This window comes from Rhineura floridana, chromosome 5, assembly GCF_030035675.1.
Source record: "Rhineura floridana isolate rRhiFlo1 chromosome 5, rRhiFlo1.hap2, whole genome shotgun sequence".
Taxonomy (NCBI): domain Eukaryota; kingdom Metazoa; phylum Chordata; class Lepidosauria; order Squamata; family Rhineuridae; genus Rhineura; species Rhineura floridana.
Window position 1 is genome coordinate 175995596 of NC_084484.1, and position 19989 is coordinate 176015584.

General features: G+C 44.3%; 1 protein-coding gene across 13 annotated transcripts in view; it reads left to right on the forward strand.

The window, feature by feature from the left end:
• DLG2 (discs large MAGUK scaffold protein 2) overlaps positions 1-19989 on the forward strand; it is a 1398326-nt gene that overhangs the window by 1311649 nt on the left and 66688 nt on the right. For 12 of the 13 annotated variants that reach the window (XM_061628927.1, XM_061628928.1, XM_061628929.1 and 9 more), the window contains 2 exons: positions 4703-4879; positions 10976-11051. In XM_061628927.1, coding sequence (XP_061484911.1) covers positions 4703-4879; positions 10976-11051 — 253 coding nt within the window. Of the gene's footprint in view, positions 1-4702; positions 4880-10256; positions 10339-10975; positions 11052-19989 lie in introns of those variants that run through there. The other variant, XM_061628936.1, reaches the window with a different exon arrangement.

The window sequence follows — 19989 nt, forward strand, 5'->3', positions numbered from 1 at the left end:
TTTGTTGGACATTACTCTAATAAAACACGAATTAACTACAACCTCTGGTCTGGTTCCTGAGTCGCATCCTGGGCCTGACAATGATAAAGTTGGCAATGCACAGGATCTTCCCTTGATCTGCAAAGTATGTAACTTTGACGTTTAGTTTTCCAACACTGGCAAGTGAATGCTGTTTTTTTTTAATTTCTCATTAAATCTCTAAAATACAATAAAACCCTGCCCAATAAAGGAGCATCCTCGATATCAGTTTCTCAAATGTAATTTCTTAGCTTGTGTCCAATGTAGCACTAAGTTTGTTTGTTTGTTATTAAATTTATATCCCGCCCTTCCTCCCAGAAGGACGTTAAAGCCGCTTAACTGTATACTTGTTCTGCTTGGCGAAATGTTTTGCACCAGCGGAACATTGTTGCCCAAGAGAATGCATAATCCAAAGCATATTTACAAATAAAGATCTCATGACATTTTCCCATATAACAGTTCCTTAAGATTTTTTTTAACCCATTTTTGGTAATCTCAGTATAGTGACTGGAATAGGCTGGCCCACTCAGCTAGACCATGGAACACCCATAACTTGGGGGGGGGGGGATTGAGAAGTGCAGAATTGAGAAGTGCAGTTTCCCTGTGAAAAGGCACGCCAAGAATAGCCTTCTCCTTCATTGCCTAATTTGACCCTAGATGGATGCTCCCATGGCTTTAAAAGTTATTTTGTCATACAAATGCCATAAGCCATAAAGCAGCAATGACTGTGATAATGACCATTTTGCAAATGTTCTTTTCATTAGCCTGTGTAGCGCGCTGTGTTTTTTGTCTACCCTTAATAATGCCATAACAGCTCTGTGTGACTGAATGACAATGGAAGGGGTGATTAATTTTATGTAATCGTTTGTATAAAAGTTGCTTTACTACAAAGGCGTTCAGGCCTTTTGTTCTGATGAGGAGAGAAGGGTCCTTCCCCTCACTCATGCACACACACACATGCCTAGGAACCAGCTTTCCATGATGCAGTCCTATAGAACTGCATTATGTATGTGCATAATCAGCACCAGGGCCGATTCTAAAGGGCGGCCAGGTGGGGCACTGGCCCGACGGCCCCTGGAGTTACAGGGGGCCCCTCAGCTGCCCCTCCACTCCCCTTGCCCCCCCACTCCCACCTACCTGTCTGCTGTCTTTTACCATTGCCCTTAATGAAGATGGCGGCTGCAGTTTTCCTAAGGTACTGAAGCCCCTGCCGCCATCTTAGTTGATGGCAGAGATGCACCCGTAGCACGCACATTGCCATCAACAAAGATGGCGGCAGAGGCGTCATCCCCTTAGGGAAACCGCAGCCGACATCTTCATTAAGGGCAATGGTAAAAGACAGCAGACAGGTAGGTGGGGGTGTGGGGGGCTGCGTGCATGCACGCACACACACGCCAGGGCCCCGGGCAAGCACGAGGGCCCCGGCATTCCTGGAGCCGGCCCTGATCAGCACCCCTATTGGGAAGAAGCATAACAATTGGAAGAGAAGGAGTAGGATTTTAATTTATTACCTACCCTTCACCCTGAAGTCCCAGGGTGGGTTATGACTAAGGATGGAAAGTTCTGTCCGTTTCAGTTCTCTCAGTTTCTCATTTTTCCAGTCTTAAATTCAGTTCTCCACATTTCTGCAACAATTTGCAATTCTTTTTTTTTAAAATGCTCATGAAAATTCTCCAGCATTTTAGTGCGGATTCCTCCTAATAAACACATTTTTGTAGGCAGTTTTGTACACATTTTTGCAAGACAGTTCTCGTAATATAATACATTTTTGTATGTTGTACACTTTCCCCTAACATATGCATTTTTGTAAACAGTGTTTGGTTGGTAAACTGCATTGCAAAATTTGAATAAGTGCAAATTTCAAAGGGTTTCTGTGTTTCAGTTCTCATATTGTTTCAGGAAGTGCAGATTTGATAGATTCAGCTTGAAATGTGCAACATTAAAAACAATTTAAAGGAACTTAAAATCACAACACTACCAAAAAAAATTCACAGGGTAGGTCCTAAAATATACATCTCAAGGGTCAAAAGCCAGAGTAAATAGGTGCGTCTTCAGCGCATGGTGAAAGCTGTACAGTGATGATGCCAGATGCGCCTTGGTGGGGAGGGAGTCCCACAATTTCAATGGGAAACTTAGATGGATGGAAAAGAGCCAAGCAATCAGCCCTGCCCACATGACTATGCTAGGATTTATTGATTTATTGATTTATTAGACGCCCATCTGGCAGGTTGACCCGCCACTCTGGACGACGTACAGTAAGGAAATATATAGTACACTCACTATAAAAGCATATACAGAAAGGTTAAAATCACAACTAATAACTGCCAAACCTGATAAAACCTAGCCCACCTCGACAGCCTGATTGAAGAGCCAGGTCTTCAAGGCCCGGCGGAAGCACATCAAAGAGGGGGCCTGGTGAAGGTCAATTGGTAAAGAATTCCATAACATGGGGGCCACAACTGAAAAGGCTCTCGCCCTAGTCCTCACCAGTCTAGCTGCTTTAACTGGTGGGATATCGAGTAGGCCTTTCGTGGTCAATCTTGTTAAACGACCCCCCTGGTGATATTGAAGGCGTTCTTTTAGGTAGACTGGGCCAGCATCATATAGGGTCTTAAAAGTTAAAGTCAATACCTTGAATTTGGCCCGGGCGACCACTAGCAACCAGTGCAGCTCCCTACTAAGGACTGGAGTGATATGATCTCGGCTGCTGCCTTTCACCAGGCGAGCTGCCGCATTCTGCACCAGTTGCAACTTCCAGACCATTTTCAAGGGTAGACCCACATATAGTGCATTACAATAGTCTAGGCAGGAAGAAACCAAAGCATGTACCACCGAAGGGAGCAAATGGCTGGGGAGGTAGGGGCGTATCCTACGAATCAGATGGAGTTGATATAACGCCACCCGCCTTACGGCAGAAACCTAAGCCTCCATAGATAGCTGAGAGTCAAGAATGACCCCCAGACTGCGGACCTGGTCTTTCAGGGACAGATGTACTCTGTTGAGCACCAGGTCAGTGATCCCCAATCTTCCCTTGTCTCCCACCAGCAGAACCTCAGTTTTGTCAGGATTCAGCTTAAGCTTATTCCTGCTCATCCAGTCACTCACCGACTCCAGGATAACATTTTTCAACCAGTTGTCTAACTTGGGGGATTTCAACAAATAATTTACTGATATGAGTTGGCTTGTCAAAAGACATTGGTCATCCAGTAACTGCAAAGAGAGAGTGCCCTTATCAACTTCAGTGCAAGTATTGGGAGTTTGGGGATCAACCACAGGAGAGGATTCCACCTTCTGTGCCAATGCCAAAGCATGGAGAAACAATTGACTAACATCTTGTGTGTTGTGACTCTATATAAGCACTATATATAAGGTTTCTGTGTTTATATTAGCAGCTCAAAGGAGGAGATAGTATTTTATTGTACAATATGTACTGGGGACCACCAATGCTAAAACAGAGGTTCCCAAACTTATTGGGTTCTATTCATCTAAGTTCTACTCAGAGTAGGCCCATGGGAAATGAATGAACCTAGGTTTGTCATGTCTATGACCTTCAATAAGAACATCAGAGCCTGCTGGGTCTTCTTATGGGGTCTACTCTGAGTAGGACTAACCATGAATACCACTCTCAGTTTTCAAGATTACTTTTATATAATGACTTTTTAAATAGGGTGTTATTTGCTTTGTTGTATGCCACCATGAGCTCCGACAGGAGGAAAAGGGGGGTTTAAAAAAAGGCAGCACATTAAATAATAAATAGTGTATATTCTTCCCCAGTTACCCTTGCTACTGGTTTCTCTCTCCTACCTCTTGCAAAGCTTTGTTTGCAAGCTCTTTGGGGCAGGAACCTGACTCTTTGCTTACTTTATTGCATAACGTTCCATCTTCGTAAAGGGTGCATAAGTAGAGCCCCACTAGATCAGACCAAAGGTCCTTCTAGTCCCACATCCTCTTTCATACAGTGGCCAACCAGGTGTCTTCCCAGATGTCACCAGCAGGGCATGAAAGCAGTAGTCCTTTCCTGTTCTTACTCCTCAGCAGATGCTATTCTGACATATGCAGCTTACAAACCTGGAGGTTCCATATATCAATAGGCATTAGCCATTTGTTAGACCTATTGTCCACAAATTTGTCTAAAGACATCTTAACCATCGGCATTTACCACATCATATTACGGTGAGTTCCATGCATCATATCAAGTGTGGGGAACCTTTGGCCCTCCAGGCATTGCTGAACTACAACTCCCATCATCCCTGCCCATGGTCTCTGGGGCTGATGGGAGTTGTAGTTCAGCAACATCTGGAGGGCCAAAGGTTTCCCACACCTGCATCATATGAAGAATTGCTTTCTTTTGACTGTCCTCAATTCATTGCCAATCAATTTCTTTTAGTGACCGCCAGTTCTAGTACTATAAAAGGACATTAGCAATGAAGAAGAATAGTGGCTCTGTATATATTCATATATTTGTGTCTGTGTGTAATGGTCTGTCTCATGTACACATACATCTTTTCCAGATGGGGAAAATGTAGCTTTTCTGCTGACAGCTTAAGATGAATCTCCCCTGCTTAATGTCTGCTTAAACATGCAATTAAAGTAAGGTCACTGAATAAAGGAAGAGGTGGCTGAGTAAGGGCTGTCATGATCAATCTCATCAACTCTTATTTGTGCCTTTCTTTTCTTCTGCCAGAGCTATGTTTGACTACGACAAAAGCAAGGACAGCGGCCTCCCAAGTCAAGGACTCAGCTTCAAGTATGGCGATATCCTCCATGTCATCAACGCATCTGATGACGAATGGTGGCAAGCAAGAAGGGTCATGGTAGAGGGAGACAGTGACGAGATGGGCGTCATTCCCAGCAAAAGGAGGTAATACTGGGTGCGATGGCTTACACACACACACACGCATACAATTTATTTTGCAAGACATTTTTGCTTTATTTATTTATTCTATACAAATGATACATTAAAACATACATGAGAAATATCTAACAGGAAAAAAAGTGCAGATAAGATCCATACTTTTCCTACCAAAAAATGTACAGATGAGATCCTACCAGCAAGGGATGCAGAAATCTGTGTCCCTCCAGATGCAACCTTGCTAGGACATGCCAGTGCATTACATCATCCTTTCTTCGATAGAATAACATATCGAGAGAGATATTTGACAACTGGCCTTCATGTTTCATTTATGGAAAAGACATTGGGTGGCATTCAATGCTGGTCCTACTCAGAGTAGACCCACTGAAGTTAGCAGATATAACAAACAGGTTCATTAATTTCAATTGGTTTACTTTACTCTGAGTAGGTCTTACTTGAGTGCAACCCATTGTCATTAGGCCAACGCAGTTCAGTTGAACCATTTGGGACCTGAAACAGCCAATGAAATTGGAGGCAAGTCCTTTGTGGGTGGGAATTGACATATCAGTTTGGAGGAAGTGGCCACACTGCATTTCTCCATTTAAAAAAAAAGTCTCCTGCTGCTGCTGCTGAACCAATTACCTAGGGAGGTGGTGGGCTCTCCAACATTCAAGAGGCAGCTGGACAGGCACCTGTCGAGAATGCTTTGAGTTGGATTCCTGCATTGAGCAGGGGGATGGACTCAGTGGCTTTATAGGCCCCTTCCAATTCTACTATTCTATGATTCTGTGTACTTCCTTGAAGAAAACCAGCCCTATGTTTACATATAGCCTTCCAGATGTTGCTAGACTTCAATTCCCATCAGCCCCAACCAGCATGGCCAATGTTCAGGAAAGATGTGAGTTGTAGTACAGCAACATGTGGAGGGCCACAGTTTCACCACCTCTCCTTTAACTAACGCCACAAATACAAGCTTGCATCTCCAGAACAGCTTCTCTTACTAATCTGTAGATCTATTCTGCTGTGACTATTTTTCAGTTGTACCTTGTCTCTCACTCCTTAATACGTTGCATTGTGCAGAGCGTAGTTCTAAAAGCAGCTTAAAAATAATTTAGATACGGTGTAGTCAATATGGTACCCTCCAGATGTTGGACTAGAAATTCCCATCATCCCTGACAAGTTGCTATGCTGGCTGGCACTGATGGGAGTTGGACATCTGCAGGGTACCATATTGGCCACCCCTGCTGTAGATAAATAAATGGTCATTCCAACTGCAGAAGTGAAGCCCAGCCTATTGGCTCAGCTGGGACCACCTGCCCCTTTGGCTCCTCCTCTCCCCAGTGGTCTCCAGCCATGGCCATTCCACCTAGCAAAAGTTGGTATCTGCATTCTCTTGTTTCTTCTTCTGTCACTTCCTTTTTCCTTTGATGTTGTGTCTCTTAGACTGCATGCCATTATTTTAAGTTAGGTTTGTTCCACTAGCCCTAGCAACAATAAGGTCCGGGGACAGGCATAGGAGCCTCTTCCAACTTTACTCAAAATTTTAAAAACATACATAGAACTGAGTATGCTGGCATGCTGGACATTTAATTGTGTCTTTGCAAAAAGCAAATTCAAGTGTGAAATATAACTAAGTTCATTTTGGGATAAAACAAACCTTGCTGTAAGGCGAGAGGGAAATAACATTCAAAGGTGTTAGCAAAGGGTAGTTTTTTTGGACACATTCTGACTGTGAAGACGCTCCTCCAATTTCCAAGAGGAAGAAAAGTAAAAAAGAAGGGTATGCATTTGTGCCTATCAATTTTACATCATATCTTTATCTTTTTCCCTTTGTGCCTGGAAGCCTGCTCAAAGCACTCACTTCAGCTAAAGCTAACAAACCCGCTCTTATGTTAAAAGACCAAGGTTTAAAATCTTGAGGGGTGTTGGAAAAGGTATCTTGCTTAACATTTGCCATCTAAAGGGAAAAGCCAGTCAAGTGGATCAACGTGTCCTACTGACAACCCAGGCAAAATAACAAGATGTAACATGGTTTTGGGGTCTGGAGAAGTTTTTGCAATAGGCAAAATCGCTGATTCCTTGCCCTTGAAAATTATTTATAAAGGGCATTTCCCTGTGTGTACTTCTGGCATTTAAACAGAGCGGAGGAAAATAGAAAGACTTTTTAAACTCGGTAGATCCAGAAGTAGAATGTTAAAAGGATAGCCTGCAAGGCCAACATCAACATTCATAGGAATTTAGAAAGCTCTTATACTGAATCAGACCATTGGTCCATCTACCTCAGTATTGTCTACACCAAGTGTGGGGAACTTTGGGCCCTCCAGATGTTGTTGAACTACAACTCCCATAATCCCTGGCCATCCTTCTTCCCAGGGAACTCAGAATTGTAGCTCTGTGAGGCAAATAAGGGATCTCCTACCAATTCTCAGCACCCATAACGCATTCCAGTTCTGAGGATTCTTTGGTGAGAAGCTATAACTGTTTAAAGTGATATGCTATTGCTTTAAATGTATAGTACAGAGGGGACCAGTGCTGGATCCAGGAGCACCCCCAAGCTACATGCCTGTTCCGTCCAGGGAAATGTAACCCCTTCCCTAACAGGCTGTCTCCCCACCTTCCAGATCTGAGAACTCAAAATACGTAACACCTCTGTCTTTTCAGGATTCAGCTTCAGTTTATTGGCCCGCATCCAACCCATGACTACCTCGAAGCACTGGTCTAGCTCCTCCACCACCTCTCCTGATTCAGACAGAGAAACTGTGGATCTCTGTAAGGAGTCATACATTGCAAAATGATAAGGAACACCGGGGGGGGGGGTATATGAACACATTCAAAGCCCACAGAGGAACATAGAAAGCTGCTTTATTCTGAGTCAGTCCATTGGTCCCAAGCAGGAACCTTACCTAGCCCTACCTAGAGATGCCACGGATTCTGCAGGCAGATGCTTTAGCATGGAGCCACATCCCTTCCCAGGGTCAGACAAAGACATTTGGCTGTCTTAAGCAGAGAAGCAAATCTACACACACACACATGTCAAGGTGGAATAATAATAGAGTTGGAAGGGGTCTTTATGGCTATGGAGTCCAACAATGCAAGGATCCAACTTAAAGCATACCCGATAGGTGGCTGTCCAACTGCCTCTTGAATGCCTCTAGGGTTGGAGATCCCACCACCTCCCTAGATCATTGGTTCCATTGTCGTACCACTCTAACGATTAGGAAGTTTTCGTGATGTTTGGCTGAAATGGGACTTCTTGTAAGTGGAGCCCATTATTCCGTGTCCTGCATTCTGGAATGATTGAGAAGAGATCCTGGCCCTCCTCTGTGTTACAGCCTTTCAAGTACTTAAAGAGTACTTTCACCTTTTTTTAAAGATGTCTTGAAAGCTTTTTAAAAAATGTTTTTAAAGACATTTTGTTTTAATCTATTTTAACGTCTGTTTTTATGATGTTTTAACGTGTTTTTAGTGCTTTTGTTTGACGCCCTGAGCGCCTGCTGGGAGGAAGGGCAGGGTACAACCTAATAATAAATAAATAAATAAGAGTGCGATCATATCTCCCTCAAGCCAGCCAAGTTATTTTGATGCCTATTTTGAGGCAGAGCATTCCACAAGAACCTCTTCCCCTCCCTGGCAGCAAAAATACAATAATCACACATCCAGCAACAGATAGTTTATGATGTGACAAAACTGTCACTAGGCATAGCTGCCTCACTTTGCTTGGTGGTAGCGTTGGCCCTGGCCACATGTAAGGGGAGGGGTCATGGGCCATGCCCTCCACCACCACAGGTTGGACAAGCATATGAAGAATTGCTGGCCTCCCTGTTGACAAATGCTTTGCTTGCCCAGGAAAGGCTGACCAAAGCCTTGTAAACCGGGGCTGAAGGGGAGGGCAGAGCCTTGGCACCTGAATCTAACATCATTTTGGCTGCCAAAGCCCCTGTCTTAAAACTGGGCGATCTACCATCAGCTGCCCTGTGGGAAGGATTCCAGGAGAGAGAGAGAGAGTAAGGCAAGTGAAGACCACATCAAGGCCTCTTCCCCCTCCCCACCCTGCCCACCTGACAATCTACCATACCTTGCAGAAAGGATCCTGATGACATCTTGTCTGTTGATACTGCTTGTCGAGGAGGGTTTTTAAAGAGTAGCATAATGTTTCTTATAAGCTTTGGAAGAATTTCGTGAAAGGCGGGATATGAATAACTGTATTAAATAAATAATTTAAACAAAATAAAATTGGCCCCATGTAATCTAATGGAGCAACGTCACTCCATCATGTTGCATAGATCCAGTATTAAGAGGTGCAGGGACAAAATCTGTGGGTAAGGGGAGGAAACCACCCAGCCACCCCTGCGGAAGACCCAGCTTCCCTCTAAACATTTGGATTAACCCCCCCCCTCCACACTTCTTAAAGCCAGACATATGCAGTGTAATGGAGTGATGCCTCCCCATTGCATTGCACAGGGCAAGAGATGGGGTATGTGCAAAATCTGCAGGTGGGTGGAGGAAGCACCCACATCTGCAGAGGACTTTGGTGGAATTAGCTTCTCCACATCACCACCCTAAGATTTTGCCCCTACAACTCTTCAGCCCTATGCAACTTCATTGCATCGCATAGGGCCAAAATTAAGAGGTGTCCAGGCAAAATTCCAGTTTGTGCAGAGGGGTGAGGGGCCACTCCCATGGGATTTCTGCAGAGGGGTGGTTCCAGGTTAATCAACAGTGTGTTTGAGTGAGCTAACTGATCTCAACTCACTCCCCAGGTTGCTGGAACCGCTAGCTAAGGAAAGGCAGAGCATTTCCAAGGCAAAAAGTTGGCACATTTTCCCTGAAAATGGCAGGGTTACCGTAACCCGAAGGCTGAGTCTGAAGCAGTTATTAAACACAAGCTGGTTTTAGATTGTATGCATGGAATAAGTTCCAAAATAAAATGAAGCAGCTTTCAGGGGTTAGCAGACAGAGAAATACGAGCCTGTAATAATAATTAAAAAGCTGTGTTTAGCTATGAGCTAAAAAAAAAATTTTTGGTAGGAACTGCTTTTTTACCATTTGGGGGGTTACATAGCCTCAAGTCTTCATTCCCCCTCAGTGCCCAGTTTCATCTGCAAATTTAAAATTAACACCTTTCCTGTGGCTCGAGGTTCACACATCAGATATGAAAGCTGCATTTCAGCCATTTCCATGTGAACGTGTTGTTTTTTTCAGCAAGAATAAAAACCATTTATTCCAAAGTTCAGCTGTATCTATAGTAACCTGAGCTCTGTGCACTGCAGCTGGCAATGTTAAAAACTAGTAACGCTGAAATAGAAGCATTTATTTTATCGCTTGTCGAAAATAATGTTGTCCTGATCATTTTGTTCTACAAAAATTAACCCGTCATGTTTTTCAGCTTGCTCCCATGTATATAAAAAAAGCCCATCCTTAACCTTTGAAAGAGGCTGTTGGCTTTTGAGTTTCTGCTGAATTAGAAACGCAGGTACATCCTTGGAAAATCGCAAAAAGGGATAGGGGCATGGATAGCTGCCTTATGCTGAATCAGACCATTGGACCATCTAGCTTTAGTACTGTCTACCTGACAATGTGACCAACTGAACTTAAGACTGGAAAACTGAGAGAAACCAAAATTGACAGGTTTGTACATCCCTACTTATCCTTGGTTGTGCCTCGTCTACACTGGATTGAGGGATAGGGTTGCCAGGTCCATGGCCTGAGACTGATCCTGTATCTTTAGGAGAAGAGAAAGTCAGCCAAGTGCAGGTGTACTTCCAACACTGTAATGGGAAAAAGCACAAGGTGGAATTCTCCTTTCCCCCTGCACAACTAGGGGGAAGGGAGAATTCCACCTTGTGCTTTTTCCCATTACAGTGTTGCAAGAACACCTGCACTTGGCTGGCTTTCTTTTCTCCTAAAGATACAGGGTCAGTCTCAGGCCATGGACCTGGCAACCCTATTGAGGATCTGCCCTGCGGTTATGCCAATATTTTTTCTCTTTATATAACATATATAAAATGAAGGTTCAAATTCAAGTTCTCAGTTTAGTGCAAACATGTTACAACTGGTTAGTGCAAACATGTTATAACTGTACACCTCTCTTCCCTCTCTTTCCAGGGTTGAAAGAAAAGAGAGGGCACGTTTAAAGACAGTGAAGTTTAACTCAAAACCTGGCGTGATCGATGCAAAAGGGGTATGTGGAAGTGAAACTAACCCTGCAGAGATTTCAGTTTTGCAGCTTAAATGTTTGAACAGCATGAAAGATACATGAGAATGGGATGATAATGAAAATAAAAGAGAGGGAAATATTTGAGCTGTGATATTGTTCTCCAAAGAAAAAACAGAGGTATATAAGTGGTACTGCAAAACAGAAAAGATAGAATTAACTATTTCTGTTGTACGGTAATACTGGATCATGAACACCTCTCTTTTTATTTAATATACTGTAGCACCAACAGCAAGCATGCTAACTGCTCTGCAATGTATTGGTTTAAATCAAGGCTGGGGAAGCTGTGGCCCTCCAGATGGTGTTGGACTCTGACTCTCATCAGCTCCCTGCCAGTATGGCCAGTGGTCAGGGATGAATGGACTTGTAGACCAGTAAGATCTCTAGGATCACAGCTCCCCCATCCCTTATTTCAAACATGCCTGTTCCGTGTTTCCTGAAATTGCTCAAGACAGTTTACGCCAACCCAAATATCCATAAAAATAAAGCAATAATCAAAGGCATCACTTAGAACACCAGCAGCCTAAAGCAACCAGCAGTCAGAGATCAGTGTAAAATGAGAGTGGGTCATAAATAAAATAATGAAAGGTTTGGACTATGATATTGCTTTACGGTGAAAGAAGAGAGGGTTTTTTAAATATTATTTATTTATTTTATTATTTATCTGCTTTTTCTAAACAGATGAGCTTTAAGATAAAAAAAAATGATGAGCTTTATGTTTTTCCTAAATATTAAGCAGAGTCCTGTGATTCTCTCCTGCACTTGAAAAAGAAATATTTAAGCCCCAAACAGCCTGAGCAGGCTGTGTCTGAGCAGAAAATGGGTGACTGTAGAAAGAAAGACCAGCACCTTATGCAGCTGCCAAGGCCACTGTTGTCTGCCAAGGGCCACTGCTGATGCCTGCTCTGGGCTCCCATTAATGTTCTTTTCTCTCCTGACACTCCAAACAATGTCAGTTGCTACATGTAGCCACCATGTCAATTTCCCACAATGCCCCTGACCTAGCGTCCCTCTGTGGAATTGTGGGAAATTTAGATTGTGGCTAGACCCAGCTGCCAAGCAGCGTTTGGAATGCTGCCACCGGAGTCAAATAAGCCTGCCAGGGCCCACTTACCAAGGAAGGTAAGTGGATAGGGTTGTCACACAGAGGAGGTCCAGGATCTCTTCTCGATCATCCCAGAGTGCAGGACACAGAATAATGGGCTCAAGTTAAAGGAAGCCAGATTTTGGCTAAACATTTGGAAAAACTTCCTAACTGTTAGAGTGGTACGGCAGTGGAACCAATGACCTAGGGAGGTGGTGAGCTCTCCAACCCTGGAGGCATTCACGAGGCAGTTGGACAGCCACCTCTCGGGTATGCTTTAATTTGGATTCCTGCATGGAGCAGGGGGTTGAACTCGGTAGCCATATAGGCCCCTTCCAACTCTACTATTCTATGATTCTATGATGGGGCCTATCAGAGGACTTTCCCTAGGCCCTCTTAAACCCAGAGCTGGGCCTAGAGCAGAGGCTGCTTCATTGCATTCAGCTTTAAAATCACTTACCCCCAGAATCTTTTTCACACTTGGGGGAAAAGATACAGGGAAGCTCTGTGGCCCCTGTTTCTCTCCTATCCTTTCAGGTAGAAAAGCAGTTCAGGGAAAGTGATTATGACCTGGAACGGGACTGGAGAGAAAAGGCTTTAAGCAGGGGAGGCTGGTCTAGTTGGGCAGATGGGGCACTGCTCCACTAACCTCAGTTTGCTATCACTGCCTGTCAGTTTCCTCCGCCTTAGTGTTGCCTTGGCAAAACTCATCAGGGGACAAAACTGGAACAGGTTGGCTCTGTCCGACATTGACTCTGCCGATTGTTGGCACCAACCCTTGGCATCCCTGCTTTCTTCCCAACCAGTCACAATGGGCATCTGCCACCACTTGCTTCAAGTATCTTCTCTCTGCAAGCTTTTCTCTTTTGCTTGGGCTGCTTGGGTTAAATAATTTCATAAATGAATAATGGGTCGTTTCAGACTCTCTTAAGCACCTGGAAATAAAATGGAAGGGAGAAGCAAATCTTTAATTCACACAGCCAGGATCAACATCAAGAAAGCTCTCATCCCTGGAAATGACAAATTCATTCCACAAATGGGAGGATCTTGAAGTGTTCTTAAATTGCAAACCTGTTTGGACATAGGTGTTCTTCCAAGGCATTTCAGTAGGAGGCCATGGAAGGCTTTAAAAGTAAGGACTAGCACCTTGCATTGGATCTGGAATCTCACAAGCAGCCAGTGCAGTTGATGCAAATTGGTTTTTGAATATGATCCTCCTGCCCACACCCAGCAACACACTGTGGCATTATGTACCACCTACAGCTTCTGAACCTTCAACACCACATTACAGTAGTCAATCTATGGCTACAGCATGAGAGGTCTTAACAAGAATACAGAACTAATTATTTTGAGGGCTTCTATTCACTTCTGCAAATTAATAACAAACTTCTGTTGGAGTGCAGTTGAACCAGGGCATGCATTGCTTCAAGACAGCTGGTTCGTATAGTCAAACTCACCCCAAAGTGATGCTCTCTTGAACATGCCTGCAGTTGCATGGAAGTCATAACCTAGGACCATGCTCAACCACGGCAATCTGTGATTTCCACAAATGCTTCAGCACTTAGGAACATTGCAAGCTGCCTGGTATCTAGCTCAGTATTGTCTACTGTAACTGGCAGCAGCTCCTCAGGATTTCAGGCCCTTGGAGATGCCAGAGATTGAACCTGGGACCTTCTGCATGCGAAGCAGACACTCTACCATTGAACTACAGCCCATTTCAGAGTAGCCATAGCCAGCGTCATACGTTGCATCTTCCATGTGATTATCTCCCCAGGGACACTTGGAACTTATTATGTGGAGGTGGTTTTGACCATGTGAAGCACCGCACACCGGCAGCTTTTTCTTTTTTCTCAGCACCTATTAGCAGTCCATGTTTTCTCTTGGGACTGTGGTCTTATTTAAGTTGCTATTAAACAAACCGCATCCAGACTTTCCCTCTCCTTCAGTAAAAATTTGTCTTGGCCAGGGATCGGATATAGCAACATCTTGCAATGGTGTTTTAAAGTTTACAAAAGGATTAAACAATATAGGAAATAAAACAGAGAGGGATAGATAGATAGATTCCAATTTGTCCCATGGGGCTGTTTTGGTGGAACTACATCCACCTGTCAAGCAGGTGATGTCACTTCGATGGGCAGGTAGCACCACTTCAATGGGCCCAGGTGATCCCTTCAGAAAGCAGGACTGAACACATGTATACCTGCCCATCAGCCAATGGGTGGGGGATTCAATCGTGCTTGGTCACTATTTCCCCCCACTCCCACTGGCCACCTTTGACAGGTGTGCAGGACCACCCATCTGTTCATCACCTGATATCATTATGATGTCAGATGATTGACGGGTGTCCCCACCCACCTGTCAAAGTGGGCCCATGGGGGTGGGAGGGGGAAAATAAAGACCTGGCCCACCAGGTCAAAAGAGTCCCCAATCTCTGTATTAGGGGACAACAATCCTGGCCTCCCGTTGCTGGTCGGACCAGAGCAGACTGCAGTAAGGCCATGGCAGGAGGGGAGGGGATAAGAACAGGCATCAGCTGTCACCAGGGAGACAAATCAGCGGCAGCACAAGGAGAAGCCCACCAGAAGCACTATGCCACTCCAGCCTGAGGCTGGCTCTGCCTGGTGGCCCCATCACACTGTAATGCAAAGAGTTTGCTGGTGGTCTTGCATGTAAAGAAAATAAATTTTCAAGATATAAAGACAGGGGTAGAGAATCTTTTCCAGCCTGAGGACTGAATTCCTTGTAGGCATCTTTCCAGCAGTCACATCTGCCCGTGCTGGGCAGGGCCAGAGGCAAAAGTAGGCAGGACCAATACAGTTGCTACAAGTTACTGAGACTGAGTCTGTCCAAATTTTGGCAAAACTTTGTTAACAAATATGGAAAACTAAACAATGGCCCACAGACTGGAAGCATTCCATATTCCAATTCCAAAGAAAGGGGATCCCAGGGAATGCAGTAATTATCGAACTATTGCCTTAATATCCCATGCAAGCAAAGTAATGCTCAAGATTCTACAACAAATGCTCTTACCATATATGGAGCGAGAAATGCCAGATGTGCAAGCTGGATTTAGAAAAGGAAGAGGCACCAGAGATCATATCGCAAACATATGTTGGATAATGGAGCGGACCAAGGAATTTCAGAAGAAAATCACCCTGTGCTTTATAGATTACAGCAAAGCCTTTGATTGTGTAGATCATGAAAAACTATGGAATGTTTTAAAAGAAATGGAGGTGCTACAGCATCTGACTGTCCTGATGCACTCCCTATACTCTGCACAAGAGGTTACTGTAAGGACAGAATATGGAGAAACTGACTCGTTTCCAATCAGAAAGGGTGTGAGACGGGTGTAGAAGAAGTTCTTTATTGCATAGTCAACAGACCTCAGCATTTGAACAAATAAAATAGATACAAATACAAGCATGAACAAAGACAGAGACATAAAATCAGGGCTTCTCCCTAAGCAAATTCTTCCTTATCTGCATGGCCTGATTTATAAATTTACCTACACATTAGGTAATAGATTTGTCTGTACCCTGTAGAAGAAGAGTTAAGAGTATATTTTTAGATCAACCTGGGAAAGTTAAAAGAATTGGAGATAAAAGATCAATTCTAACATGGTCATAAAATTTACAATGAAATAAAACATGCGAGACGGTCTCTATCTCATGTGCGCTACATGGACAATGCCTAAGGATTCTTGGAGTCTTATCAAATCTACCCTCGAGAAGTCTCGAGGGAAGGGCATTAAAACGGGCCAAAGTAAAGGCCCTCCTGTATTTAGGAACGGTGAGCCAATATAAGTAACGCTGGCCATCAACACAAGGTAAAACACTCAGGCCTAGTGCCTGAGGAGAACAAGGGCCAGATGCCTTGGCCAGTAGCTCTTGATTGTCTATGTCGATTAGCCTACGTTTTACCATTGCCTTAGCAGCAGTAAATTCCATATTTAGCAGTTCTGAGGGAGAGAGACCAACCGATAGAAGTTTTTCCATGACCAATGTAGGCCATGAAGCATTAAAAGAAACAGTTAAAACTCGCCTAGCGTAGGATTCTGTGGTAAGTATGGAAGAACAGCAAAGCCAGAAATAAATGGTATATAACCAGGTTAAACAGCGTAGGGAGTTTAAACCAGCTTCCAGCAGAAGCGTAGCCCCAGAAACACATCTGGAGACACCAAAAATAGATCTTAAACAAGAGTAGAGAATACCATCTAAGCAACCTTTGAAATAAGGAATCCAAATTGGGGCCCCATATGACAGCATCGGAATAATTTTAGCTCAGATTATACGTGTGGCTGCCGGGACATATTTTCCTCCATTAGTAAAATGAAAGCTAGTAATGGCTCCCAGATTTTTGCTCGCTTTTGCTTTTATGTAATTAACCTGGGAAGTCCAGCAACCCGACTCTTGGAACCAAATCCCAAGGTATTTGTAAGAATTTACCTGCTCAATTCTAGTAGAGCCTATATGCCAGGAGAATCTAACCTTCCTCTTTGAAAACACTATCACCTTAGATTTAGCATGGTTAATAGTTAAGGTATTATCATTGCAATAAGCTACAAAGCCAGACAATAGTCTTTTCAGACCCAACCGGGTTCGTGATAAAAGAACTGTGTCATCCGCATAAAGCAGGATATGCACTTTATCATCACCTAGTTTAGGAGAGTGAGATTGTATACCATCCAAGGCTGAGGAGAGATCAGCCAAGTATAAATTGAACAACATAGGAGCCAGTACACATCCTTGCCTAACTTCTTGTGTAGACTGTATCTCATGAGAGAGATGTCCTTGGAGGTTACACCGAACCCGAACCGAGGTGTCATGATATAAAGCTGCTATCAAACAGAGAAGTCTCCTGTCAATATGTAGGGATTGTAATTTATTCCACAGGCGGGCCCGTGAGATGGAATCAAAAGCTGACTTTAAATCAATGAAGGCAACAAACTGTTTACCTCCACTTGGCTTAGAGTATTTATATGCCATTTGGGCCAGGGTTAGACAGTGGTCTAGGGCAGAGTGACCTGATTTGAAGCCGATCTGTTCTTGGGCCAAGATATTATTAGAGCTAACCCATAGGTTTAACCTATTGCCTAAATAGCTGGCATAAATCTTATCCACCACCGAAAGCAGGCTAATAGGTCGATAATTATTTGGGTCATTTCTTGGACCTTTCTTATAAATTGGAATGATAAATGCCTTAAGCCAAGAAACCGGAATCAATCCAGATTTATTAATAATCGTGAAGACGGCAGCCAACATAGGGGCCCACCAGCTAATATTACACTTAAGTAATTCGGGTGGAATACCATCTGGACCAGCTGAGACGGGTGTATTTTATCACCCTTTTTGTTTAAATTTGAAATGTGTTGGAAGAGAGCTTTGCAGATACCATGGTCTGCGAAAAAGACAAATAATTGGGTGTTAGAACAAATTAAACCAAAACTGTCACTAGAAGCTAAAATGATGAAACGGAGGTTATCATACTTTGGACACATAATGAGAAGACATGATTCACTAGAAAAGACAATAATGCTGGGGAAAACAGAAGGGAGTAGAAAAAGAGGAAGGCCAAACAAGAGATGGATCGATTCCATAAAGGAAGCCACAGACCTGAACTTACAAGATCTGATCAGGGTGGTTTATAACAGATGCTATTGGAGGTCACTGGTTTATTGGGTCGCCATAAGTCGTAATCAACTTGAAGGCACATAACAACAACTCTGTCCCCATCCCGGCAAGGAAGAGGCATGGTCAGAGTTCAAGGACGCATTCCATTCAGGCAAAAGCACTCAAGGAGCGTGCAGAGCAGGGCCTTTCGGGCACATGGCTGGGGAAGGGGCGTGGCCTGGACAGAGTGTCCCAAGGGCCAGATAGAGAGGCTTGGAGGGCTCCATTCTGCCCCTGGGCTTGTTCTTCCTCCCCCTGCTAATAAGGTACAGGGAGGCTCTACACTCTCGTAATCCCTCTCCCTCTCTCTGAATGTTCTGTGTCAGAGATGACTAACCTGTGTTTGTTCTTTACGTGATGGTGCCAGTTCATATGGCAGCATCTGTCTCGGCCCCTTGCATCAGTGTCTGGAGACTGGGCTGGTCCCTCAGCATATAGAAGCTGGGAATCCCTGGTGTAACCTATATAACAGAATCCAGCTGAGAGGTAAATAGCACAGAGGATATTAAAGGTAAGAATATTTCACTCCAAATTATCATTCTGATCCCATGAGCCTTTTTCTGGGGTTTAACAGGCACCTAATCTTTGGGCCAATGACATCTTAAATGCCCATTTCTGGAATACAGTAAAAGCCGGAGGGAATAATTCTTTCAGATTGCTAATAATGCTCCACACAAACCAGAGTCTGGTGAGAATTTAATTACCCTTTAATTTCCTGCATCATTCTTCCTGCACCTCACTACTGGAGCAGTATGAGTCTTATCACTTCTAATTCCTTCCCTAGTTGTGACATTTCGGAAACAGCATTATTAGGGAGGCAAGCCGCTCTTCTCACCCTTTGCAAATCTTATATTACCTTGCCTCAACCTGTTTGTTGGTTGGAAAAGAGCATCTCCGGGCTATGTGTGAAATGTAAGATGTTAAAGAACATGACACAAGTGTGAGGCGGAAGGAGAGATACTTCAGAGCAGGGTATGATCTGAAAGCACAGGAGGCCACCAACTCCCTGAAGCTATGCAGGTCTGTGTCTGGTCTGGGCCTGAATGGTGACTACCTGGGAACCGCATGCATGCTGACCCGGGTTCCATGAATGAAGAAACGTGGGGTATACACGTAAGGAAAACAAATAAATAAATGCAATTTCTCCACAGAAATAGTGGGCTGTTGGTGTAAGAGACCTTGTGAAACTTAGGCCTCCTCACATAATTTTCTACCAATCCCCTTAAACTAGGTGTGGGGAACCTGTGGCCCTCTACATGCTGTCGGACTCCAATTCCCATCAGCCCTAGTCAATGCAACCAGTGGTCAGGAATGATAGGAGTTGTAGTCCAACAACTTCTGGAGGGCCATGGGTTCCTCACCCCTGACTGACTTACACTGTCCTCTTGGACTTTTAAGGGGTCTCGTGGAGTTAGGGATAGGGAACCTGTAGCCCTCCAAATATTGTCGGACTACAGGTCCCATCATCCTTGACCATTGGTTCTGCTGTCTGGCCTGATGGGAGCTGGGAGTCCAACAACATCTGGAAGGCCAGAGGTTCCCCCTATCCCTAGTTTAAGAGAATTGGTAGAAAATTATTCAACCACAGCCAGCATGGCCAATGGTTAGGGATGATGGGACCTGTAGTCAGCAGTATCTGGAGGGCCACAGAGATCCTCATCCCTGCCTTAAACATTTCCTTAAGCTGGATGTACAGGCGCATAACTCTGCAGGTGCCATTCACTTGCCTCATCGGAGCGCGGTGGCCAGAGCCACGAAGGCAAATTATACCTTTATACAGTAGGCTAGTGTCTGCCCATGCTCTCACACCCCTCTCTGTCCTCCAAAGAGGCATCATCCGAGTTCAAGGACACGTTCTAGCCAGGCAAGAACACTCAAAGAGGGGGCAAAGCAGAGCTGAGGACGGGTGTGCCTGGGGAACACGTCGCCTGGGGAGAGTTCTATGGGCAAAGAGAAAGGTCTGGAGGGCGTCATTCAGCCCGCAGGTGCAAGGTTCCCTACTTCTTCTCTATGGGGTTCCTCACCTCTTCCTCATAGGAGGCCCTCTTCAGGCAGGACCCTGAAATCGCACCACCAGGAAGCATCAGCATGCTTGGGGTAGAACTCCCAAAACAGCCCAGTGGAATGAGCATGCTCAGTGGGCATGGAGGGG